This window comes from Chenopodium quinoa, unplaced genomic scaffold, assembly GCF_001683475.1.
Source record: "Chenopodium quinoa cultivar QQ74 unplaced genomic scaffold, ASM168347v1, whole genome shotgun sequence".
In the NCBI taxonomy this organism is placed as follows: domain Eukaryota; kingdom Viridiplantae; phylum Streptophyta; class Magnoliopsida; order Caryophyllales; family Amaranthaceae; genus Chenopodium; species Chenopodium quinoa.
The window spans coordinates 2,551,075-2,578,544 of record NW_018744813.1 but is presented as its reverse complement, the minus strand read 5'-3'; the positions used below and the strand labels follow the sequence as shown (position 1 = coordinate 2,578,544).

The 27,470-nt window shown below is 34.4% G+C and overlaps 1 protein-coding gene across 1 annotated transcript in view; it reads right to left on the bottom strand.

Annotated features, from left to right (window-relative positions):
* Positions 1–22,492, bottom strand: part of LOC110704052 (DExH-box ATP-dependent RNA helicase DExH7, chloroplastic-like) — a 40,706-nt gene extending 18,214 nt beyond the window's left edge. The window contains 15 exon segments of the mRNA XM_021881839.1: positions 3,541–3,586; positions 3,588–3,710; positions 3,802–3,884; positions 5,557–5,622; positions 6,742–6,799; positions 11,440–11,540; positions 12,367–12,453; positions 12,599–12,721; positions 12,876–12,955; positions 13,730–13,906; positions 13,984–14,080; positions 21,468–21,631; positions 21,726–21,736; positions 22,050–22,078; positions 22,181–22,492. Coding sequence (XP_021737531.1) covers positions 3,541–3,586; positions 3,588–3,710; positions 3,802–3,884; positions 5,557–5,622; positions 6,742–6,799; positions 11,440–11,540; positions 12,367–12,453; positions 12,599–12,721; positions 12,876–12,955; positions 13,730–13,906; positions 13,984–14,080; positions 21,468–21,631; positions 21,726–21,736; positions 22,050–22,078; positions 22,181–22,492 — 1,557 coding nt within the window.
* Between the last annotated feature and the right edge of the window lie 4,978 nt (positions 22,493–27,470).

Here is a 27,470-nt window from a genome sequence, read left to right as displayed (position 1 = left end):
AAGTTACACAGCTCTATCCACATATCCACCTGACACACTAACTGTATTCTGGAAATAAAAAAGTTGTCATTCTTTTTAGCTGCAACACTTAAAATGACTAAAACCAATCCCTAATAGTACAACATCTCTTTAACTCACCCAAACTCACATTACATGACTCAAGATGTTAAAAAATAGACCTAATTATGTTTTTTTTCTTATACATCAATGGGAATTCATGGTCAAAGTTGATAAGCTCTAACTTCAAAAATGGTTGAGTGGACAACTAGGGATGAAGGGATGACCAATGTCCTAATCCTAAAACGGCACTATCTACAATATAATAATACAACTCGGACTATGGTGCTTTTCTCAATACAATAAACAGCCATTATAAATAGGAGTTTGTAACTTATTAGCAAACATAAGATTATTTGACCACATCCCACTCCACCAGCCAAATAATTTTTCTATCTATCAAGCTACAAACAAATCTTTGCTTCTTTAAGTTGAACCAAAATCCATAGATGCAATGGCCCCACAGAATTTTGAAGGTTTAAACTAGAACAAAACGAAACACATTTAAAGACCTTTATTTAGTTTCCCTAATTGCTCAAAACCTTATAAGAGTTCAGGATATGACATCGATTTTCTTTCCATTTGTTGGTATCTTATTATATTTCATTGTGATTTTGTTTCACTAACAGAGATCTGCTACAATTTAGACCAATTGTACAGCTCTATAAGCTCCAGCGGTCCACCACCACTAAGGCACTAATTTCCAGCAAATTGACAGAAAGGCCTAAACTGAACCTACTGTTGTCAAATTCGACCTGATGTTTCAGTTCTGAAACTTCAAAGACAAAAATTCAACCACTAAGCTAGATCTAAATTCAACCACCTACTTCAAAGCGGTTGAATTATTCTTAGTTAATTCTGTCTCCTCTTATTGGTGTTAATAGTGGACTCTTGATTTTTATTTAATTTTTTTTCTCCTCTCATTTTTGGATTTATGCTCCTGTCTAGCTAGATCAGTGCAACGGTTGTAAAGAAGGAAAGGATTTTTTTTTTTAGTTAATTTGAAGCTGATGGTGGAGGCAATGGTGGATGTGGCCATGGCTTTGGATTCTATATTAGTGGAGGATATGGTTTTGGAAGTTGATGGGGTGGATTTATTAATTAACAGGGATGAGTTTATGGGGAGTGGCTGGGTGATTAGAAAAATTAATCAATGAGTTAGTCATGTGGGGACTAGTTAACAGTGTTTTTCATAATTTTGTGATAAAGTTTGTGTTGCACCTAAATAATAACAGGGTATACATTATGTAGATAGATAGATAAAAAAAAAAAAAAAAAAAAAAAAAAAAAAAAAAAAAAAAAAAACTGGCATATACGAGTAAGATTCAACATTCAAGTGCACAAGACTATAGACTAAATGAATTTCTAATTGTATTGGCTACAATCAATTAGAAAGAAAAACAAGACAAAGATTCCAATAAGGCAAGCCAGCTAAATCCATCAAACATAAACATGAAGGAAGCTTTCCTGTCATGTAACCAGCACATAAACTCATCAATTTCAGGTTTACCCCAAATCAATGAATCTCCGTCCTGCTGAATAGGTAGTCCACAAAAAAAGTGATAATAAATGTATAATGTATCACATGCACTTATTTTTCTCAATAATATATATATTGGAAATTTTAGAAAATAACACCATAAATTTCTCAAATTTTTATTATAATACCCCAAAAGACCCAAAAATTTAGATTATACCAACACTTAACAGATTTTTTGATGGAATCCGTTAGTGAGGCTTACTCTGGACACGGATCAATAAGCAATTTGTTTAAAAAAAATGACAAATAAAAATAAAAACAAAAAATAAATAAAAAAGGAAAAAAAAACCCTCCCTAACCCAACCACCAGCCAACATCGGTGGTCGTGACCCCCACCGCCGAGAAACCAACCACGGCCATCGGATCCCCCATCGTCGAAACCAGCCGAACCACCGCCCTTACAAACGGCGACTCCACCCTTCCCAGTTCCACTCCCCGAAAACCAGCCAACCCCTTCACACAACCGCAAAAAACCACTTATGCGCTTATCCTCCTCTCCGAAAACACCCTGGCCTTACCCTTCACTCTCAAAATGGCTGAAATCAACCTTTGAAGCCCCCAGAATGTTCGATTTCACGGTTTCGATGTTGAAGGAGGGGGTTTCGGTGGCTGGAGTTGGGTTGTCGGCGGTGGGGTCACAGCAGTAGGTGGTGGGGGCGGGGGCTGGTTGTTGGATTAGTGTTTAGGGTTTTTTTCTTTTTTTTTCTGATTTTTGTTTTTATTTTTATTTATCTTATTTTTAAACCAATATTTTATTAACATGCGTTCAGAGTGGGGCCCACAAACGGATTTCATCCAAAAATCCATTAAATGGTGGCAAAATCAAACTTTTGGATTTTTTTGTGGTATTATGATAAAAATTTGAGATTTTGTGGTGTTATAATCCAATTTTTGAGAAATTTGTGGTGTTATTTTCTAAAATTTCCTATATATATTTGACATTTGAGCTTTGCACTTTCTCAAAGATGATTCTTTACTTAGCATATTAGCCTAAGAAAATAAAAAATAAAATAGCTAAGTTTTTGCGGAAACGGTCGCGTTGTCGTGGAAACGGCTTGTAATGGTTAAATAAAACGGATCGCAGGTTTCGCGGCGTGAATTTTTAAAAAAAAAATTCACAAAAGCAGAATTTTTAGTTTGTAGACCCATATTCTTTGTTTTTATACCATATTATAGCCAAAACTATACTCCATAATAAATACTAAAGACATTATAATGTAGACCATGTAGTAGTGCAGTACTATCTACAGTAATATTCTAATCTAAAGATGTACTGCTTAGTTAAAAACTTAAAATACTTGTACGTGTACTTTTAAAATTATTAAATCATTTTATTATAAAAAAGGGATAATGGAGGGTGGGTCCAAAAATATTAAAAATAGAAAGAAAAGGAAGTTAATTGAAATTGGGGTCCAACTGTCTAATCTTTTAGCCACTCATTTTTAATTTCTCTCTCCTCTCTCCTCTCTTCTCTCTCCTCTATAATATTTTCTGTTGTTGTCTGTTGAATAGTCTGAATGTTTGACCTTGACCCATCTTCAACCTCCTTCTTCGCCATTTATGAAACTCCAGAAGCTTGAAGCCGTGAAATCGCAAAAGCATAAAAAGGATAGTAGGAATTTCTGAAATTTAGCGGCCATTAAATGCCTATAACGGTTCCAGAACGGTGAAAAACGGTTCCAGAACGCCGTTTCACCGTTATGGAACAGGAGATGCGCTGCGTTAGGTGCGATTTTTGACTCGTCGTTATATAACGGGGTTTTCGGTTCGGTCTCTCTGAAACCCGTTACAAAGCGCCCGTTCCATAACGGAACGACCGAGTTTTGTTTCCATGGTTACAAGAACAACAAAAGGAAAAACGAATAATATAATTTAAGTAAAAGATCAACCAGCTTAAATATTGGCAGGAACCCGAAACAGATATATTTATAAATAAAATTTACCTCATGGCCAGATGTCTTAAAACCTAAACAGGCTGGGGAATCCGAAGTCGGTTTTTTCATATACGTCTTCGAGAAAAAAAGTTGACACAGGATAAGTTCGACCTTCAGCAGTAATCACTGGGCAGTCCCCAAAATATCTTGAAAACAAACTTGAATCAACTGTTGCAGACCTGAATGTTGTGCACTTGTAAATTAGACAAAAAAAGTAATAGAAAAGGAAGAGTCCATGAGTCCAAAACATGTTCAGAATGATCCCCTTACATGAGTATAACTTTGAATGTTTGGGTGCCACATGCAGCTTGCTTTTCCAGTAAGTTTTTCAAGACAATAATTAGGAAATCACCCTGTTTATGTCACAAGTCACAATGATAAATGATCAGCATGACCAAATATCACTTCAATTATTGCAGAGTGCAGACAGCCAAAAGCTAAAAAGTATGTAGAGATACAAATCAAAAAAATTCATCAACCTTTGAAAATGCAGTATTATTTAAATGACTTGGGGGACCTAAGGGAGACAGAGAGCTACTTGTGACGATTCATGTTAGCTGAACCCAAATCATTTTGGGACTAAGACTTTGTTGTTGTTGAGGGACCTAAGGAAGACATGGTGGTTTCAAAAAGTTCGTTTCACAGGTGCTACCTATTGAGGTTTAAGGTAGGAGATGGCCCAAGAATTCCTTTTCTGCGAGGATTTTTGAAAAGTGGAGCAGTCTTTCTGTGCCAATTCTCTTGATCAGGTGATCAATGTCCATGATCACTTGTTCTAAATGTGCTAACGTTTGGGATTTACAGTTTTAAAAATCACCACTGCCACCATGTGACAGGCAATTGTAAAGGAGCTCACTTCTTTACTAGAGGTACTGAAGTTTTAGTTGCTTCAGGATCGGTTTCTTGTAAATCTATGTAAGTTTCTTGATTTAACCCCCTCAGTTTCTAGTAGCAAATATCATTTGGATAGGGTTCCTCTCAAGGTGAGGACATTTGTGTGGACTTTGGCATTGGGGATGATCAATACTAATGAAATGCTCCAAATGCATGGGCTAGGTTTAATTTCTCAATGGATAACTACTTGCTTTGCTATGCTAATAGGAAGCATTGTTTACAAGTTTTTCACTCTGAAGTGGCAAGAAGCCTATGGAGGAGGTTGTTGAACAAGCACGAGGAATCTTGGGTTTTTCGTTTAAAGGTTATTGATTGGTTGCAAATTTATAATAGGGGGTTTGGTAAAGTAAGGAGAAAAGGTGATGGAGCAGTGCTTTCATGGTGATTTTATGTGGTGTGTGGTTGGAGGCTTGGAGCAAAACTCCCGGGTCTTCTTTCATGTTTTATATTCTTCTGATTTGTTCCAGGACAATGTCACTTATTTTGTGACTGCATTCTGAAATTATCACGATGATGCTCCTAATTCATGATATAACTGCTTGTGTTCTAGTTTTTAGAAAATTGGAGAATTTGCCTATACGAAGGGGTCATTTCGTTAAACAAACAGGTAGAAAATAGATTAGGAGCCCATACCGGTGGTATGGATTGGGAAACCCATAACTTGCTAAATTAGTTTGGTCTGAAACTGGAATGGGTTAGCACTTTGTCAGGGTTTGAATATAAGTTTGAATGGGTTAAGAATCTTGAGGGGGAGATTTGTATGATATTGTAGAGAGTTGGAAATCGGAATGGATTTAGATACCGCTGGTCTGAGGTTCCAAAGAAAAAAAATACCAGCTGAACGTTGCAATGCATTCTACTCCATTGCAATACCTTCCAAAAGGTCCAACCAAAACTCTCAAGTTGATTGTGACAATCTTTAAAATATTTTTAATGATGTGTGAAAGGAATAGGTTTTGCAACATACAGCAGAAATACATAGAACTCTTGTATTAGGAAGCTAATAAAACGCAGGTAGGGTAAATAAAAATATTCCGTATAAATAATAGAAAATAAACAATATCATGGAAACTGCTTTGTTAACTGAACCAAACTCTCCATGAATCATAATTATCAAAATTGATGACTCACCAATAATGAGCGCTCATGCACCTCATCAACTATAACATGAGTAACACCATGAAAGCTCTTGTTCCCCTATAAAAGAAATAAACATGTATATATTATATAATAATAGAACAATTAAGCAATCATATCCACAAGCTTGTACAGATAAATGTCTAAAACATTCAAGAAGCAATGCCAAGTATCAGCTACACAGTACAGAAACTTCCAATTTTGAACTGAGTATCAGTTTGACACTTCATAGAAGTTGAAGAGATGAAAAAGGAAAGATAAAAACAAATATACAACAAATAATACATGGATTTACATGAATATGATATGACACTCAAGATATCAAAATATATTAAAGAGAGAGCAAGCTTTGTCATTGAATGATAATGCAGTTCCATTTAAGACAAGAAACCAAACCCCAAGGCAATTAATATGTAGTGTGGAATAACTGCAAGAACACATTCACTCAAAACAACCTTTTTGATTTTCAAGCAAAGATTTTTAACCAAGGATCATGGTTATCAACTCTTTTTTGGCTGAATAACTGCAAGAACGCATTTACTCATAACAGCCTAATTGGCTTTGAAGCAAAGACTTTCAACCAAGGATCATGGTAACCTTTGGCATAACTATTGCTTGTAATGGCGATTTATTTTAAACAGCTTCAGAGGTTCAGTTGCAAAACTTTTTGGCTGCTTCAACTCTAAGGTGCTGCTGCGAAATGTGCAAAGTTTCTAGGTAGCTTACCCTGATATTAGGCAAGTAGAAAAGACCACATGACAATGATAAATAATAGACAGTTTGCCTATACTACTGCTTACTCCTACATAAATCACTTGTGGAGGAAGAAGACTGTTTGCATTTCCAGCACACATGAAGACTTGCTCAGCAGATTGAGCCATTATATTAGACATTTTGACCATAATGCTAAATCAGGCATACAAAAAGGTGTTTATCTCACTTGTTTGCCATGCCATAGGCAGTTTGACTCACCCTGGATATGTGAGGAAGTGTTGGAAATAATTTTGCCTTGGTGCTAATGGTACATTCTCAAAAGCACTTAATACCCAGTCATAATATGAAATAGAGGAATCAACTAAAAATGTGAGACAAACAAAAATATTTTTAAATTCACCATAAGGTCATGCTATAAAATTATAAGTTTTATGCAGATAACATGTCTATTAGTAACCCCCATACCGCAATTTGCCGTAAAAGAATACCAATTGTACAGAAAAGGAGTTTGGTATGATCATTCCTGCAGGAAATGAACAATAAAATAAAATAAAAAAATAGGATTGACAATATATGGAATTAAAAAATAAATAAATAAATAAAAATAAAAATTTAAACAATTATAACCAATAAATTACTCTATAACACAAATTACTGCAAATGTGTTGTCCAGTAAAAGCAGGGGATGATAGATACATCCATTCTAAAAAATTGTAGTGTTGACCTTTTTAAGAATTTTCAAATACATTGCAACATACCATTTTGAAGAAATTTCATGCAGTAAATACCTAATATACACTTACTAATATTCCCAAGTTTTAATCTCGCTTGGGTTTTCTATGTAATTCATGTGATTAATGTGGTCCTCTCTTTCACCCTCATCTCACTTTGTTAATTATTGTGCATCCCTCCACACCTCTCCTTTCTCTCAATGTTGCAATATTTTGAACATGGGAAATTTATATATATAAACATGAAAATGAAAGTTGGAGGACTCAAGAAGATAGAATAGACCTATGCAAATTTTTTATATCTACTGGGAACAGAAGAGCAGCTGCACAAACTAGTATATTGTTACATCTTTACATGACGAACATACTAACTCTTAAGTGAATGACATTACTAAAATTTGATCCCTAAAAAGAAACTTTTGAACAACATTCAGATCAATAGAACTGCCGCCTTATGACAATTATTTTCTTTTAAATCTGTACTTAGCAAATAAGAAAGGAAAGGAAGGGGAGGGAAAGAGGAGGAAGGGAAGGGAAAAGAAAGGGAGGGGGAGGTGAACTCCATCGTCCCTCCCTCCCTCCAATTATGGAGGGATTATGCTTATTAAAGAAAGAGGGAAAATGGATCCCTCCACTTCTTCCCCTTACTTCCCCCAATCCTTTACCCAAACAAGATAGTTTGTCCCCCTCAGCCCCTCCCTTTATTTTACCTTCTTTTCCTTCCATCTTCTTTTATCCAAACAAAGTATTCTAAGTTCAACTCTATTTTACAACACAAAAGACCATTTCTGTGAAAGAAAACCCTCATCAAACTTTCATACATCCTCTACATGTGACCTTAAGAACCAGTGTAAGATCCTCATCACTTTAATGTAAGTAGGAATAATTGACCGATAATTTTAAACTATAAACCCAGAATTTTTGAAACACTTTCAGACTTTTAAAAGAGTTGAGGTGCAAAAGAAATCAATGATTTCTGAATTTCTAACATACTCCTATTGGAAAAAAAGGGTGCACATCATATGGACAAAGTTGTCTGAATACAAATAAAAAATTAAAAAAAAAAGGGTTAAGAACAGGTTAAAAAAAGTTTTCTAATGACTGCAAAGTCAAGTGACTCCTACAAATCCACCTACCCTAGTCATAAGAGGATTAAACATACTCTGAAGTGGACTGCAAAGAGCTTACTAATCTGGTTCTAATTAAATCCGCCACATAATTTCTATAAAAGCCTTGTGCCACAAACTAATACTAGGCCCCATCACAGCAGCTTCAAAACAATGAAGGGCCAATTGGCCAATCAAAAGTTCTATTACATAAGCAATGAACTTTGTCCAATAGTTATTACCCAACGCAAGATCATACAAAGTACATATCACAGAAAAATCTTGCCTGACATGGTCCACAATAATATTATTGTGAACCCGAGGTTTATACGCACGCAACTAACATTATATGGAACATAGTGACTCTAATTTTAACATAGTAACCTTATTTTTAACATAGTAACCTTATTTTTAACATAGTAACCTTTATTAAAACTTGTGTGACATTTTATTCCTGGTAAGCATATAGGAGACAATATTCTCTTAGCTACTGAGCTTATTAAGGGATATGGTCAAAAGTTTATCACTCCTAGGTGCATGTTGAAAATTGATTTGAAAAAGGCATATGATTCTATGGAACTTCCTTCGGAAGGTGATGGCTGAACTTGGTTTCCCTTCTCAGTTTATTGTCTGGTTCCTGCAAAGAAAGGGCTTAGACAGGGAGATCCTATGTCTCCCTTCCTTTTTGCAATTGGAATGGAGTATCTATCAAGGTGTCTTTATGAGTTGAAGCTGAATCCTGATTTCAATTACCATCCAAGATGTGAAAAGCTTCTCTTGACTCACCTTATGTTTGCCGATGATCTTTTGATGTTTTCTAGAGCTGATGTTATTTCTGCTTTTTCAAGCTTTCACTAAGTTCTCACTGGCTTCTGGTTTGTCTGCTAATTTGGACAAGAGTGAAGTTTTCTTTGGTGGCATTGATTAGGTGTTGCTCAAGGCTCTATTCCTTTTAGATACCTTGGTGTGCCTTTATCCTCTAAGAAGCTAACTATTGCTCAATGTAGGCCCCTTACTGAAAGGATCACAGACAATCAATGGATGGGCGGCTAAACTGTTGTCTTATGCTTCCAGTTAATTAAAAGTGTTCTGTTTGGAATTCAAACTTATTGGGCTCAAATCTTTGTTTTTCCCAAGAAGATTCTAAAAGAAATAGAGGTTAAATTCAGAGCTTTCTTATGGACATGGAAAGCTAATCCTTCAAAGAAGTCTCTTGTTGCTTGGTCCCATGTTTGTCTTGCTAAAGTCAGTGGTGGTTGGGATCTTATCTCTTTGCCTTAGTGGAATAAGGCTGTTGTCACGGCTCCCGGGTTTTAAAGAAAATTCTGGATTGCAGGGAGATCATTGACTCTATTGGAAGCTGGGATGCTTTTCCGCATAATGGGAATTTTAAAATCAAGAAAGCTTACCATCAGCTTATGGTTTCCGTGCCTAAGGTTGATAGGAGAAGAGTTATTTGTAATAACTTGGCTTCTCCTAAGAGCCTTTTTATTTTGTTGCTTACAATAAGAAACAAGAAACAGGCTGATCACTAACGATAGATTTGCAAACTTGGGGTATAACTTGTGACCCCACCTGTTCTCTTTGTTCTCAGAATATAAAACCTACTCAGCATCTATTGACTGTTAGTTCTCTAAGGATGTTTGGAGCAGAATTTTGTCTCTTTTGGGCTGTAACATGACTATTCTTCCATTTGTTGATGAGATGAAATGGGTTAATAGCATTGGCAAGGCCTAAAAATAGACTCCTTGGCATGTGTTTTGCACTATCACATTTGGATCCATAGGAACTCTTTGATCTTTACCGGGATTTTTAGAGATGTAACCTTTTGTGTAGCTTGTAGATGTAATCTTTTGGGCTATAGCTCATTTTGTAATCTGTTGTATCTTGGCTGCTTTCGGATTGTTGTGTTTTGGATCTTCTTCTGAACCCTGTCTGGGTATGTCTGCTGGTTTTTAGCAAGTTCCACTTCTGGCTGTTCTGTTGTAGGTTGATGCAGGTTGCAGGTTTGTCTGCCGTGCTGCTTTGTACTTTTGGTGTCTGTCTGGTCCTGTTTCCAGAACCCTTCCTAGAAGGTGGCTGAGTCCGTCTTTGTTCCTGGTTCTTTCTAGAAACCTTCCTAGAAGGTGGCTAGGTTAGAATCTGGAACTGTTTGTGGCTGTGTGGCTTGTTTTCAGGTCTTGTGGTGTTTTGTGTTGGTTATAGCTTATCTTTTGTAAGTTGTAACTCCTCTTTGGTAATAAAATTCCTTATTTACCAAAAAAAAAAAAAAAAAACTTGTGTGACATTTAATATTATTGTGAACCTGAAGTAGGACTTTATGTTAAACATACTTGTCCTAATTTTAACATAGTAACCATTATTATTAATATTGATTAATATATAAAAAAAATTCAAAATAAAATAAAATAAAATAAAAAATAAAATAAATAAATAAAAATAAATAAACACCTTCTTATAGCCTTTATAATGTCACAATACTTTTATTTTAACATAATAACCTTTATTTTAATATAGTGGCCTTTTTTTTTAAATAAATAAAATAACCATAATGTCTCTAATATTAGTTGTCCACAATACATTAGTGCAGACCAAGTGCATTTTAGAGTTTGTACATATAGCAAGATTAGATGAGGATAATGGGAAAAGATTACTCTGCTGTCCATACAACCTCCAAGCATTATCCTTAGATGGCAACTAATAACATGAATTCAACCTTCATTGTATATAATTAGATACTTCAATTTGAACATAGTCATTATTCATAAGCTTAGTTCACAGCCATATAGTTCACCTCATAAGTTATAAGATGGCTCTACATTATTTGTACACTTCATAGCACTTCTACCAGGTCAAACAGTCAAACATCGGTTTAGGATCTCAACAATTTATTTTGTACCAAATATACTCAATTAATCAGAAATTAGTAGAACACTTGGACTAGTATCTTCATTTTCCTATGTTAAAACATGCAAGGTAGAAGAATAATTATAAATTACTCCCTCATGATGTTTCTGTTTGAAATATTTGACTTTTAAAAATAAGAGGAAATCTTCTAAATTTCTCTCAATCTATAAGAACAAATATAGTCATGTGGGATCTAGTTTGATTCGTCTCAATGAGTAAATTATTAATATCTAACTTTTATAACGTTTGTTAATGTGAGATTAAACATATTTGCGGTCATAGATGGGTAAAAACTTGCATCGATTTACGTAAATAGGAACATCATTCTGAAACTTGCATCGATTACTTTGAAAAATCGAAAGAAACATTTATAGGTATTAGCCCTGAGAAACCTATGCGAAAGAAAGGGAAACGGGAACCTTGCACTATCTAGCCGAACTTGGTAACCAACTAATGATCCATTTACACCAGGTGCAGGTTCACATCTCTCATCGGCCACCCTTTCAGCAACATAAATAGCCTGAAAGAAAACACAAACAACAAATTTTATAAACAGCAATGATGCATCATACGTTACTCCACACTAGTTACAAAAGGTTATAATAAAGTAATAAATCTAATCCTAAACAAACTTTAGTATCCCAATCAAAATCAAGATTTTTGAGTTAAACAAGGCTAGAGAAAATCTGTGCTCTCGATAGGGCTGTTTGGTTGGAAGTAATTCAGAAAGGTAAATTAACCATTAATTCTATAAGTGTGTGTTTGGTCAGTGTTTTTCCATTTTCCGTTACACTCATTTTAATCTTTGGAGTTCCCACAACTATAAAACTCTTCATTCCCACCTCCCCTCCGGAATTTGAACACCAACCACCACTCCTAACAGCCGAGTGCCACTAGTCATCATGAAACACCACCTTATCCATCAAAATTCCCATAAACACCTACAAGAGAAGTCTCCCAACAACTAACACCACTATATATCAACCCAACCACAAATTTAGGCCCTACTTACATTCCATAACATTATAAGTTTCGTTTATACGTTAAAAGTTACCAGTTATCCGCAACGGATTATACATTATAAGAAGGGTGACCGAAATTAAAATTTTATTCAAAAGTCTAATGTTGTTTGGTCAGATTGTCTGACCCAAGAATTTTTTTTCTTAGGGAACACAGATTTTATTAAAGGAGGCACTTGGGGTGCTATAAAAACACACACAATTGTTTCCCATCATGGTAAAGAACTTCCCAAGAAAAGGGTACCAACCAAAAATGCAAGAAAATATGGCTTAGATTCTCCTCAGCACCACAATACAAGACACTCATCATAGGAGACAGGCACTTACGGCTATTCTCCGTAGCTGTGTACATACAATGTTGCAATGCCCACCACGACCAGCCACAATCATGTCATCCAGTATATATTGTGGAACCTACAATTATACCAGATAGGTTAAAATTATCATGCTGATAAGACATAAAATAACCAGCAGATTCATACATCAAGATGTGACAGCTTATGAGAGAAGGATATGAGGATTCACTGAAATTCTTAAACAATACGCCAGCTTCAGTTACCTGAGTTGTCTTCCCAGATCCTGTTTCCCCACAAACAACGACGACATTGTTTTGCTTCAACGATCGCAATATCTCACCTTTTGTTTTAGCTATAGGAAGTGCTGTTCTGGCTTCCAACATGCTCTGCAAGAAAAGAACAAAGAGCTTATCATGCTAAATATCCTGAGGACGCAATATAATTACAAGCTCATATAGCACATAATTAAATTAGTCATAAGTATATATATATATATATATATATATATATATATATATATATATATATTTAGACACAAACCTTGTATCTTGGTGACTTCTGTTTGTTTTCTAGTTCTTGTCTTAAGAAGTAACTTTCCTTTTCTTTCAAAGGGTTATTGCCTGCAAAATGCATTAACCAACCCAATAACTGTAAATAGAAATCATTGCAGACTGCTTAAGATACAAAATGAGGTAATATTGACCTTCACAAATAAATGAAATATAAAAGAATTTTCTGAGGAAGGGGAATACATATTCAATCCATTATTTGGGGTTAGAGTGTTAGACTGTTTATAGTCCTTAGAGATGTACACATGTTAAATCTCAAAAAGTACTTTTGGATATAGTTATGATGGAATTCAATTTTTTAGTTTACTACACAACAGTCTGACATCCAGCTAGTTCAAATATGAATTTGACATAAACAGAAGTCGGATCTTCCCTGCTGGTTGAAAATCACATTATAATGTTATGTTTCAGTTTCACAATGTTACCTTAAGACTGCTATCAACCACACAAGCAGATAAGTGGAATTCAGTCCAAGAACCTTTACCCAATATGAGTTAAATTTGGATTTAGTTGTTTATGCTTTTTCAAAGCACCTTTTAAACATAAATTCTTGTATTTCATTAACTCAAGATGATTTGTAAAATTGACTTTTACCATGGGATATACAAGATGCTGCTTCTAGTAGACTCCCTACAGCTTCTACAGACTTACACTATACATTTTCATTCTCATGGCTTGCGTTTGTAGAGTTTTGAGAATGCCTTGGGTTCTGCTGCTTAAATTTTTAAATACATCATCTGAAGCTATTTTTAATCTTGTAATGAGCATCAACAATAATGCAAATTAATCAGAGTGGCTACCAATTAAACATAAAAGTTCACATACTCTGAAGACTTGCAGCAGCAAATTGTTCATCAAACATATCAGAAACCTTGTTCTGATTGGAATTATCACAAACATCGGCTGAACTAATTCCTACTGAAGAATCCGCATTTAACAATGATTCCACAAAACCAGCCCTTCGATCTTCCATAGAGTCTTCAATCACGTCTGACAAATCCCCTGATAGCACAAGCTTTTGAGAAATATAATGACGCATAGAACTATCATCAGTGCATTCCAAAGTTCACAACACTTACCTTCCTCCCATTTTACAACCAGCGAAGCATATGGCTCTGTAATCAGAAACCGAACAGGTATATCAGGAAACAAGCGGCAAAGGGAAAAGCAGCTACTCTATTCTGCGCTTCTTGGAACAATAAAACAATAAAAGAGACACTGCTCAAGTCATACACTAGTTGAGTTCTCTGATGATTGAATCCGAATCTTGTTTACTACTTTACTACAAAGATTAGGCATAAAACACAATAAATCTAATGTCAAGAATGCAAGTACATATAGGAGACTTTTTCAAAAAGCTCAAGGTGTGCCATGTAAAGTATCTAGTCCAAAACTATAAACCCTTTATGATGAAATATTGCTTTACAGGTAATAACGATTAATATACATACTATGTACTTTTAATAAGATTATTGTCATCCAAATCTTTAGCAAATTACTTGTAGATGAACATATCTTCACTCTTCACAAAACACTTATGATAAATGTAAAACCCCCACGGCCCCACCCCCCCTGGCACGATAAATTTGAACCCCTCCTGGCCTTATTGTTTGGTTGCTTATTACTTATATAGGTTTGTTTGATCAACTCACTATACTTATAGATCCATTGAAGACTGATTCATATTTAAACAGACCAAGCAGTAGTAACACAAAGTCATGTCGTTAAGAAAATTCAAGGGCGAGTTGTATCTTATCGTCAGCTTGACATTTCCAACATTTGTCCTTTCAGTAAATCCCATGTTTAAGCACAATAGCACTTGTTTCTCAGTTTCCCTTCTACTCTGATCTCTGGAACTCTACTTATGCTACTGATTGGGTAGGTTTCAATAACCTCCACCACTCTTTAACTGAGTTTTTTTGCACTTTGAAAATTAGTTCAGTTTGCAATATTTCTAATACAGTACTCTTTTTATGGAGTACATGGAAAACTAGAATTAATATCATATTTAAAAATAGTAACATCAATTTAATTAATAGACGCATCAGAAGTTTTTCTGCATGTAAGAAATGGCAACCTATGTCGGTATGTCCCTTCTCAATTCTATGGATTCTAGATCTACTTTGACTCCTATTTTCCCCACACAAACTCTTAAAAAATTGGGTGTAAATATTGTACACCAAAGGTACAATTACCCTAATATGCTCAACAGTAACCATGATATAAGATAAAAGTTAGCTATGTCTTACATATAATATTACTCTCTTTGCAAGAAATTTGCACAGTAAAATTTATTTCTAATGCATCAAAATAACCATATTACCTATTATAAATTTTATCCTTAATAAAAAACCTTCCAAGTAAAAGATTATAACATATTATAGTTATCCTAAACCAGGTTTAAAGTTATCCCAAACTGGTTAAAAGTTACCCTCAACTGACTGATGTAAAGTACAATTAATGTAACCTGGTGTACCCTACAGTTCTTGCCCCCCCCCCCTCCTCTCCCCCCAAGGCTATACATTCAGGTTTTGTCAGCTAGTCTCCCCCTCCTACTGGTTATTGTAAACTTAATTTTGACAAATTTTTTGTTCATAATGCTGCAAGAATAGTTATTAGGGATCATTTGGGGAACCATATAGCCAATGGAGCTTATATCTATTTACTGAAAAGATCATCACACTTCGTCATGGTCTTCTGTTAGCCCATTCTCGTATTATTCCAATTTTTTTTTAGAAAAAATTGAAAAGACTAAAACTAATCCCACCTTTAGCAATTTTGCTCAAAACAATCCCACCTTTAGCAATTTTGCTCAAAACAATCCCACGTTTACCCCTATCTACTTTGCAATGTGTCACATTCTAATTGGTCTTTTTTACAATTGAAAAACAATAAAAATAAATAATTAACATTCCCCTTCCTCGATCTTGGGGTGGTGATGTGATGGTCATCAAGGTTGTTATTAAGGAGAGGTGTGTTGCCATGGAAGAGGGTGCTGAGGTGGGACGAGAGAAATTAAAGGAAAAAAATTGAGAAATGGGTGTGTAGACACCCAAATGTGTCTCCCCAAAACCAAACCCAGTGATGCATACCTTTCATGTCATTTGATTATCGAACGAGGTGAAAGTGTGAAAAGTCTAGTGTTGCGGTTGGTTTTTACTAAAAATCTCTCTTTTTGTTTTCGAAAATCTACTCTATTTTATGAAAATAATCAATCCAGTTGAATTTGGTCCATAAAAAGGGTCCAATAATAGTGTAGTTGGATTGGGCTCGAAAAGAGCTTTCCAACGATATATTATAAGCCCAATTCCGATGAATAATGTGGAAGTTATGGCCAAATTACTAAATTGGGTCCGGTTTGACCTTTATATGCGGCCCAATGATCTAGAGGAGGGCCTATTATGAATTATCATTCCTAATGCAATTAGGATTGATTATAGTCTTCTAGAATCTTCTACAAGGTTCTTTTGAATCCTAATGGGATTAGGATTGATAATTAAGTTTTTTGAGTTTTATTTGGAATAAAAAAAGTGTTTTATGTAAAATTACGATTTTATCCCTCGTACGGACTTTTATGACTTAATTTTATCAAAAAATAGAAAACGTGTGGAAAAATGTAGCTGTTGTTGGCGACAGAGGCGTGTTTTATTCCTTTTCAAACTTTGATTCTTTTTGTCAAATTCGGACTATTTTATTATAAATAGCGTCCTTAGACTTCCGTTTTTAATCACCAACTCTCATCAAGAATTTCTTGATTCTCTCTCTCTCTTTCTAAACTAGCTTTTTACAAACAACATTCCGCATTCACAAGATCTAGACACACACCTAGACAAATTCGATGTTGTCTTCGCCCTAGACGTGAAAGGTTTGATATATCTGAGGGTTTGGTCCTAAATCTCTATTTCAATTATTTAAGGGGTTTGTTTGGCATTGTTGCGGTTTTCAGTTTTTTGGTTTTTTGTATTTTAAAAGTGTATGATATATGTCATATAATGAATAAAAAATTAGTCAAACTTGTTAAAATCATGCTAATTTTGAAAACTGACAACAGAAAAGTGAAAATACATTTTTCTTGTTTCTTGTTTTTGGTTTTTTGTTTTCAAAAAAACTGAAAACTGAAAACAAAAAACAATGCCAAACAAGCCCTAATTTAATTGTTTGATTTTATATTTTCCTTGAAATTACTAACGGGTGTATTTTGTAATTAGAAAGAGATACGAGGCATCCAAGTAAGTGCTTTAATTGTTTTATTGATATTATGATATAGAAATCATGTTTAGGTTGTTATTTTGATTCCTAGTACCATGTTCGGATGTTTTTCCTCGTATCATGTTAGGATGCTTTTCTTAGTATGATGTTTAGGGTAAAGAATAAGTTCCTTATATCAATTGTGATTTCTGTGATGCTTCCTATTTTTTTTTCCTAATAGCATGTTAGTGTCATGTTAGGGCTAAAGCTTTGATTTTTATTGTTTAGTGACATGCTAGGTTTTGTTATTAATCTTGTTAGTATCATGCCTAGGATCTTTGTTGGACTTAATGATTTTAATGATGACAAAACCTCACTTACTTACAAACTAATAAGTGCTTGATTGTTTAAGTGTGTACTTAGATATAAAGACCAGGAGAATTAAGTGTCTTGTAAAAATACCATGAGGAACAAGAAGGCAAGAAGCAGAGCTAGCCATATAGAAGAGTTCCCTCACACGAACTGGCGCTTCAAAAATGAAGACCGGAGAAGAGAAGGTTCCCTCAGGGAACAGAAGCTTCAGAGAAGAAGCCTAGTCAGAGAAGAGAAATTCCTCCCAAGGAACAGGAGCCTCGGAGTAGAAGTTTCATCAGAGAACATGAAGACTAAATATATTTTTATATTTTAGGATTTATGTAAGTATAAGATATTAATTTGCACTCGAAAAATCTGTGTGGAATTGGTCTAAAAGATAAAATATGTGCATGCTAGTTTTTAGGAAAGTGGTTAAGTTTTTAAAGCTTATCTTTTTTAACCAAAAAGATTTTATTTTATTTCTGATTTTCGAAAATATCTTTAGAAAATAAAATCTCCCACGTTTTTCTAAAAACGTGCGGCCTACTCCTCCATGATCTTCTTTAAGTCATGCTCTTGCACATTGAGGAGTTCATGTTTTCTTAATTTTAGGAACATGATCTTCTTAGTTGGTTGGAGTAGTGGCGTTGTGGATTTGCTGCACAAAGAAGTTTTTCCTAAACCAATTTTGGTCTATAAATAGTTGTTGATTTCTGTTGGAAAAACTCACCCTTGCTCACATAAGTTTTCAAGCTTCAAATCGAGTCAAGTGTCAATTCCACACAAGTTCATTAGAGTGTTCTTAATGTTCTTATATTAGAGTTTGTTTTTCTTTCGAGTTGTAATTGGGAATGGGGAAGTTCGAGTGAAAGTTTGTGTATGAGAAAGAGATGAGAGAGAGAGAAGAGAAAGAGAAGAGAAAGAGAAGAGAGAACAGTGAGAAGAGAGAAAGAGAAGAGTAACAAGTTGGGTGACTTGTTCCTCAGGGTCTCAAGTTCGTAGAGGAACTTGAGTTTGAGTCTTTAGCTTGTAATAGGATCATTTTCCCTATTATAGTGAAGATTCTTTTCCCAAAATACCAAGTGGTCGTGGTTTTTCTCCTTGTTAGGGCCAAGGAGTTTTCTACGTAAAATCTCTCTTGCATTCTTTAGTTCCTTTAGTTAATCTCTCAGTTCCTTTAGCTAACTTAATTTTAATTCCGCAAAAAGTTTGGCTAAATTCTCATACTACAATTCAACCCCCCCTTCTTGTAGTATTCATTAAAACAACAATCTTGCTATTATTACGCTTTATTTTTAACATGATTGTTATTATCATTTTGATGATTATTATTATGATTATTATTTTTATGATTATTATGTTGCTTGAGTTTATTTATTGTTATTGCTTGATCACACCTTTTATGCATGTTTAAAGGGAATTTGTACTTGTAATCACGCTTAATAAGATAATTAATAATCTTGTTTAGGGCTAATATGATTATAATTCAAGTGATCACCAATAATAGATTTGTTTGTGCGCTAATATTTAACCAACATAGATAAACAGGTTTAGGGTAAACCTAATGATTGCATGTTAGTCAGAAAGCGCACATAGATACGAGAAGATTAAAGTAGAGGCCTATTTATTATGGCGGGTTCTTTCTCTTTTAGATTAGATTTGTATATTCATCCCCGAACTTCCAGTCTTGGTTCCAAACCTATTTGAGTTAACAATCTCCTTGATCGTTAAGGGGTGTAACTTACACTCTGTGAACAGTTTACAAGTTCCTAAAACTTGTTGGCGACTCTTTTGCTCTAGCTTCCTTCCCTTAAAACGCCACCATTCTTAAGTGTATGATCAGAATGGGGTTTAAGTTTGGGGTAATGCTTGAAATATTCCCTACAGGATGTAAAGGATGTGATTATTTTGAGCTGAACTATCAAAGGTGAGACATATTGGTATAAAAGTTAGTGAGTGGCGACATTTAACCCTTTACACTATCTATCCGGAATAAGCGCATATTGTACACATCATTATTCTTAAATGTTTTTATTTACTCTTCTTTAAATATTTATTGAATATTTCTTGGACTCTATTGAAAAAACAAAGAATAATAGAGGAAAATTCAAGATCATGCATACGAATTATAAGTTTGGAATTACATCGAGCTAACAGTTTATAAATAAAATTGCTTCCATTTTCTTAAAAAATTAGAAAATACACGTCATTTTCAACATGATTTGAGACATTAAATCCAAGGAATTTCTCTTTCCTACCAATTTTGAGATTTTAAAACGTTTACTCTTATAATTTTTTTTGTTATTATATTTCGATAATCTTAGGTGTATGGACATGGACAAATGAAGTATTTCACATCAAATAAGTATTAACAAAAACAACAAATACACAATATTGAAAAGTTTAAACTAAAATTAAATTAAAGTGATGCGTTAAGAAAAAAATGGTTTAAAAGTTAACTTTTAAGAAAAATTGTCACCATTAATCCCAACTTTGCCTCATCCGCCAATATAAATCCCAACTTCAGTTTAATCCCTATCACTCTCAACTTTATACCCTATTAATTTTTATCACCTCTAACCGGTCATCCAACCTAATATTACAGTTTACAAGACACATGTCAGCGTATGATTGGCTTAAAAAATAAAAATAAAAATTAAAATAAATAAATAAAGTTAAAAAATAAATTAAATTAAATTAATAAAATAAAAAAAATAAAAAAACCTTTTCTCTCCTCCCTCCTCCCCCTTCCCTCTCTGCCCTCTATGGTTCCCACCACGGCCACCTGCAACCAACCAGTAATCCATGACGCCGGCAGCACTACCTCCCCTTCTCCCACCTCCGTATTGCCGCGTCCCTGCCACCTCCTCTTCCCTGCGCACTTCGCATACTCAATAGATCGGCTGCAATTCTATCAACAACACCCGTTGCCACCACGACCAGCCCAACCCCTTCCCCCCCGAGCGCCGATGCCGGTGCTTCCGACCACTTCCTATTTCCTCTTCGATTACTACGTAAACCAGCCAAAATCCACCAAATCCTAACCCCTAAATTCCAAACCATAACCCTAACATTCGAAACCATTGGCAAACCGCAACGAAATCGGCCGGTTTAGGGTTGAAATCAACCATTCAGCCCCAAAACCTGCTGATTTAAGCCGTTTGTGGCCAATTTAGTGGTCGTTTTTGAGGGAAGCGGTTGTTTTGGGTGGGAAAACTACCGTTTAAGGCTGGGTAAGTTTTGCAAATAGTCATACGTACGTGGGCGGTGGCCGGGGCAGCAACGACACATGGCCAAGCAGTGCGGTGGCCGGCGCTCCGAAGGATGTTGGCTAGGCGTGATTTTTTTTTTTTTTTACTTTTTAACCAATCAGGTTGCGACATGTGTGCAAGTAATCCTAAGTCAGCGAGGATTAAGTCTTCAACTGGTTTCAAGTCAATTGGGGTGATAAAATTAATAGGGTATAAAGTTGGGAGTGATAGGGAATAAATTGAAGTTGGGATTAATATTGGCAAATGAGGTAAATTTGGGATTAATGGTGACAATTTTTCGTAACTTTTATACCAACAACTTGATAACCTTTTTACCAATTTATGGTCGGTAATAATTTTTATATCAATGTGTCGCTAACATGCTAACTTTTATACCAATGTGGTCAATTTACCCAAAAGAGTCAACAAGCCACTTTTAAGAGTCTTCCTCCCCTTTATTTCCTATGGCCAACATAAATCAATCTAGAGGTACACCAATATGGAAGAAAACACCCAAAACTACTTTTCTTTAAGGATAAGAAAAATGCAAAGTCCAAAACATCCTACTTTATCAAATTCTCAATGCCAAAGTAGGTAGCAAGTATATGATCCTAACAAGAAGGTCCACACTCAAAAGTGCATTGAAGAAAAATGAATAAAGATGATGGTCTATAAAACACATATCATACAATAATAAGGAGCTTGCTCTTCATTGTGATCGTCAAATATATTATGCAGTCACAGACTTGAAAAGGGACTAAAGTCAGTACCTCAGCAGATTCAAAAGTTTCATTTTGTCCAGGGAGCTGCAGTGTGATCAAACCACCAGCTTTTCGGCTCTTACCCCTCCCAGTAGATTTACGCAAAACACTAACACTATAATTAAAACCACTTCCTTTTTTACCCAATTTGTCAAATTTTGGAGGGTCCCAACCTGATCTTTGGCACAATTGATGAAGAACAGCTTAAGGAATCCTAGGTGGACCCCCCTGTAATATGTAGATTATATAGTCATATAACAATCATACAGGTGATACAGCTGTAATGAAAAACACAAGATTTAGAGGACGCACTGAAATATAACGAAGATAAATATTTTATTATGCATTGAAATTTATAAGTGAATCAAAGATTAACACTACAAGTAAATGTTTCCTACTCTTTCTTTCTCCTATATCTTGCTGTACAATGTACTTAGCAGAAAAATCAACACTGTATTAATCTGTACTTTACTTAATTTTCCTTTTCACTTTCTTAAGTCAGGAAGTAGATTAAATTAATACTGTGATAACCTCTGTTACATTATTAATGTTAGACAAAAGAACATTTACTATCAGAAGAAAGGCAGATACAAATGGAATTGCAGTCCAGCAAAGTCATACTTGAAGAAGAAAAAAAGCATTACATCAAAAGTAACAAACCAGGAAATAACCATGAGCATGATGTGCTGAAGCCTAAAGAACAATATATGTTGTCAAAGTACCTTTTTCCAGATGCCCTCCAATTTTTCCAAGTCTTTACTAGTTGGTAATCCTCTTGTTCTTGCTTTGTTTTGTTTCATCACGACTTCAGGAGTTAAGGCCGCATTACTTGAGTCACCTTCCATGAAAATGTTGCAAAGATCAATATCTTCTGATTCCTCTTGTAGAGGTACCACCTCGTCAAAAGGAACGTTTTGTACCGTTGCCTCATCCTTGGAGCAATGCTCCATCCCCACTTTATCAATTAATGAATCAGCCATTGCTTCTATATTAGAATTGCCCTCCATGTTGTATACAGAACAAGGTGCCTCCATTTTAGCAATATTAGACATAAACATATTCAATTCCCCTGGTTCAAAAATACAAGTCTTCTTAGATTGAATCATACTTGTCTAAAAACCCTGACAGGAATTTCATATAATCAAGATCAACCTAAATCAGAAATCTCCTGCTTCAACAGGCGGATTTTATTGCTAGCTGCTTCTTGGCTTTTTTTGTCCTTTTTCTCCTTAGCAACAAAAGCTTCCAAATGTGCGGATTGGTACTCCTCAATAATTGTACCATATGACCTAGGTTCCTGTAACAGACATTGTTGTCATCATTTTTGAAAGCATTAGTAAGTACAACGTTATTGCCATCATTTTACAAAGCATTAGTAAGTTAGTAACTACTGCTAATGCTAGTCAGAAATAAATTTTAATCATATTCAAATGCATCACACTTCACAAGTAGATATCTAAACAAAAAGAGTTATAATTCTTTTCCATTGCATGGGATGTTTAATTTCTGTATTTAAAATAAAAATAATAAAAAAAATAATAACAAGAATGACATAACAACAATCCTAGACATTTCCTCGGTTCTTATAATATTGCAACATTTACCCCTATAGGAAGTTTCACAAAATTGCAACATACATTTAGGAGAACGAGTATCTATTTTTGCACTGCAAACACCCAGGTCACCCTTGCTAGTTGTTACTTTAATTAATGCTTGCAATCACATAAACAAGTTTGTAATTTGCCTTTATCTTTCTTCCTTTTTTCCCACTACCTAAAATCTTATGCCCTTCCACTATGTTACGATACTAGAGGAACAAAGGCCGTATAAAAGATAATGAAGCTCTCCTTATCAGCCTTAACTACTAAAGTATAGAACTTTAGATGATGGCAAAACAATGTTAATACCTTTTTGCAAGAATCTTCATCTGACAGCATATCTTCACAATTCTCGGTTTCTATCTGCAAAAGCAATTAAAAACATTCAGATGCAAGAAAAAAAAATGGATAACTATTGATCCTTAACTCATTACTAATATATTAAAAAAAATTTGCCCAGCTAAACCAGCAACGTGAGGCCATTTACGTTTTACTGGCCCATCTTCTACATAGATTACCACATGATATTCATAAAATTACCTTACATTCATCGACAAATAACAAGGGGTGCCTACCAAAGCTTGAATCCTCCAAATATTTAGGCATCTACCAATAGCCCAACTACAAAAGGGAATTAAAAAGGAAGTGTTTTCCTGATTTTTATTAGGAAATGGTAAAACCAAAATAGTTTGTGCTCCCAACACCACCAACATCTTCCCATCTTCCTTGAAATCCACTCTCTTAGTACTCTCTAAGCACTCCCTAATCTGTCATCTTTATCACCATTTCTCATCTTGTCAACAATTATTCCCTCCAACTTTGAACCCCAAACAATATAATGCTCATAAACGTCCACATACAATATATATATATATATATATATATATATATATATATATATATATATATATATATATATATATATATATATATAAGAAAGATGAAGCAAGCAATAGACCAGAAGTTGACCAAAATTAAAGAAAATAAAGGGACGGAACTAAATATGTCAAAGATTGACCCAACCCAAAAAGCCGAACCATTTTTTGGAATTTGAACACATCTTATTAACCTGAAACCCATTTTAACCTGAACACATTTAACCTGCACAAAAGCAAATCAAAACGAGTTGGGGCTAGGTTACTCGTTGGGTTACAAGGCTTTTTTTTTAATATAAAGTAAGCAGTAACTTAAACAGGAAAATGCAAATCCTATTTTATACTATTGAAGTTAATCGCCTCCCATTTCTTTCAGTCTTACTCATCTCTAACTGGACTTCCTCGGTTGCCAGAAATGACTCCAAAATGAAGAGTTGCACAACCGGCGTTAATCCAAGAAAAGTTGCTTAAAAGTTGGAAATTGACAGCCTTTGTTGCTTAACAATTGAAATAATAAGGTGCAAACAATGTTTGAAATGTCTAAATTTTATAATATTAGGCGAAAAAATTAAATAATATGAACCCAATGGATTAACTCGAACCAAAACTTTGGGTTAGGGTCTTTTATGTTTCAACGCATAACCCGGCCCAAAATAACCCGTAACCCGAGATAACTTTACCCTAACTCAACTGACCAACCAATTGACAGGCCAGACACAACACTTAATACTCCATTAGCATGAAAGAAAGCTAAATACACCACTCGCTTTGACAAAGTAGCTGAAGAAAATTCTCAACCATGAACATTCTTACCATTTGTCTTCAACGGAAACCTTTCACCTTTCTAACCGATATATATTGTAAATGACCTCAAATATAGGAGGGTTCATGAAATGTATACCAACCAAACCAAATAAACTATATCAAAACAAACAAATATTTTGATACGAAAAATGTTATACTTTAACTACAAATAAACTAACCACAAAGTACAAGAGGACAAAGAGTCCCCACCAAGAGACAAATAAATAGAATTACAAAGTAATTTGGGAATAGTGTTATTTGGAAAGCCCTTGGTGCCTGTTCCCCAAACTAGTAACTAAGACAAAAGCTTTTACCCACTTCAGAACCTTAGTCTAGCAAATAAATGTTTTAAGAGAGCAAAAACGGGAAGGGAATTAAAAAAATACAGAAAAATCAAACTAAAATTGCTCTTTTAGTAAAGAAACTTCAATTTGTGGAGAAGAAAAAGTAAGGCATTGCAAAATCAGGTTGCATACACCAAGGGAAATTAGGAGATCATTACAGTTGTGATTATTTGAAAAATATACAAGTACAATTGGTTCAGAGAGAGAGAGAATGTTAACAATTGTATAAACTCCAAAGAATTCACACGCACATTAATAATTTTTAAAACAAAAACATATAAAAATTTCCGGTTTTTTATGCTATTTTAGAAAACCTATTATGTTTCAAGCCAAGTGGAGCTTATCATATTAAAATAAAGAGTTGAATTAGGGGCATCGTGGTCTTTTCACTACATTTCTTTATACTCCCAGATTTTAAAATGACAAATATACAAAAAGGATGGCAACAATATACCTCTTCCTCTTTTTCCATGTATTGACGAATCCAATCAGCTTAAGATGGCTCATATAAAGCTAAGGAGTCATCATTGTGACGACCTCTAGTTATGACAGAAAATCTATGCACTTCATCATCAGACCTTGTTGTTGTATCAGCTGGGGGATTCCAATTTTCTTGTGCAGTAGACACCACACCTATCGACCCTCCTAAAACAAGGTAGACAAAGACATTATATATATTTCAAATTCGAAGAAATTTTATCAAGAACTACCAATTAAAGCGCGTGTTTTGAAAACAACTACCTATTAAAAATTTCTTTTAAAAGAACTACCACAAAATTGTAAAAAGTTAAAGTAGCACTACCACTCTAATAATTTCATTTAGAATATTTGGCATGTAGGTTCCACTTTTTACCTTTACCTCGTAAAATCACCATCTAAATTGACTAAATTACCCTTCATAAAGATAAAACGTGATAAAAAGTGAGACTCAAATGCGGAAAATTTTAGCCAAAATTGTTAGAGTAGTAGTGCAACGTAAACTTTTTACAACTTTGTGGTAATTCTTTTAAAAAAATTTAATAGGTAGTTGTTTTCAAAACACATGCTTTAATTGGTAGTTGTTGACAAAATTTCCCAAATTCGAACACTAATTCAGGGTTTCCACACTATAAACATGTAATACGGTATTTAGAACAGTATTTTGTAAACATCATGATGTGAATGTTGTTTAAGTTAGCCACCTGCATGCATGGATAATCCATCACGGAATTTAACAGGTAGTTCAGTCCGGGATAAATTTAAGCATAACCAGTCCAACGCAACTTCAAAAGTTGCACCATCCTACAAAGGTCAAAATCAAAGCAGAAAAAACTTAATTAGCAACTTTAAAAGGAACACTTTTTAATACAGCATTTGAAAGGGAAGTATAAGCAAAGTTAGCACTAGCAAGTGCATGCATTAAACAACTACATCAAACATACTATAGTGCCTCCTATACATTCTTCATATTGTCCACACGTAGTTCACAATTATTTGCAATGGATAAGGTCATATTCATCATATTCCACGCCTATGACGTACATGTAGCAAAGGGTAATATTAACAGAGAAAGCAAGGCAACATAAAACTCATTGGTAACATTGTGGTCTAAAGACTTCAAATTTATTAACAGCAAGGTCACAGATTTGGTCTTGCCTCACAGAGGAAAAAAAAAATGATTGTAGTAATTGTGTGATTCTCCAAGCTATAAAAAAATTATAATCATGTTAAATACTGAAAAAAACGGCTTTTAGCCAAATGAAGTTCACTAGGCTTCGTTTGCTTGAAGGGAAATTTTTTTCAGAAAAATGATACATATCCTTCATATTTAGCTCAGTTTCTCCACCTCACAATGAATTTTTTTCAAACAATATCATACAAATATTAATCATTAAAACACGAATCCAAATAATAATAATAATAATAAGTAATCTTCCATGAAGTTATAATAATAATAATAATAATAATAATAATAATAATAATAATAACAATAATAATAATAATAAATTAATTAATTAATTGCCTCAAAAAAAATAAAATAAAAATAAAAAAATAAAATAAAATAAAATAAAAAACCCTTTAATTCGAGTATGCTCGACAAATTATTTACTTCAAAGTAGTTCTTAAATAAAGCATTGTAAGTTGTTTCCTTCATCACTATGATAAATTAACAATCAATAACAATGTAATATGTACTCCATCTCAGCCTCTCAAGATCAAACAATCAAATACAATTTACATCAAAATCCAATTCATCATAGATACAAAATGTTATGGGGTAATTTTGTACAATGGTTGACCGATAATGATAGTCAACGATCGACTCTACCAGACCGGGTCAAGATAGTTACGAGTGCTTCCTAGAATCAAGGAGGGACAATGGGTCAACAAGAATCAATCTTCAAGATTGTT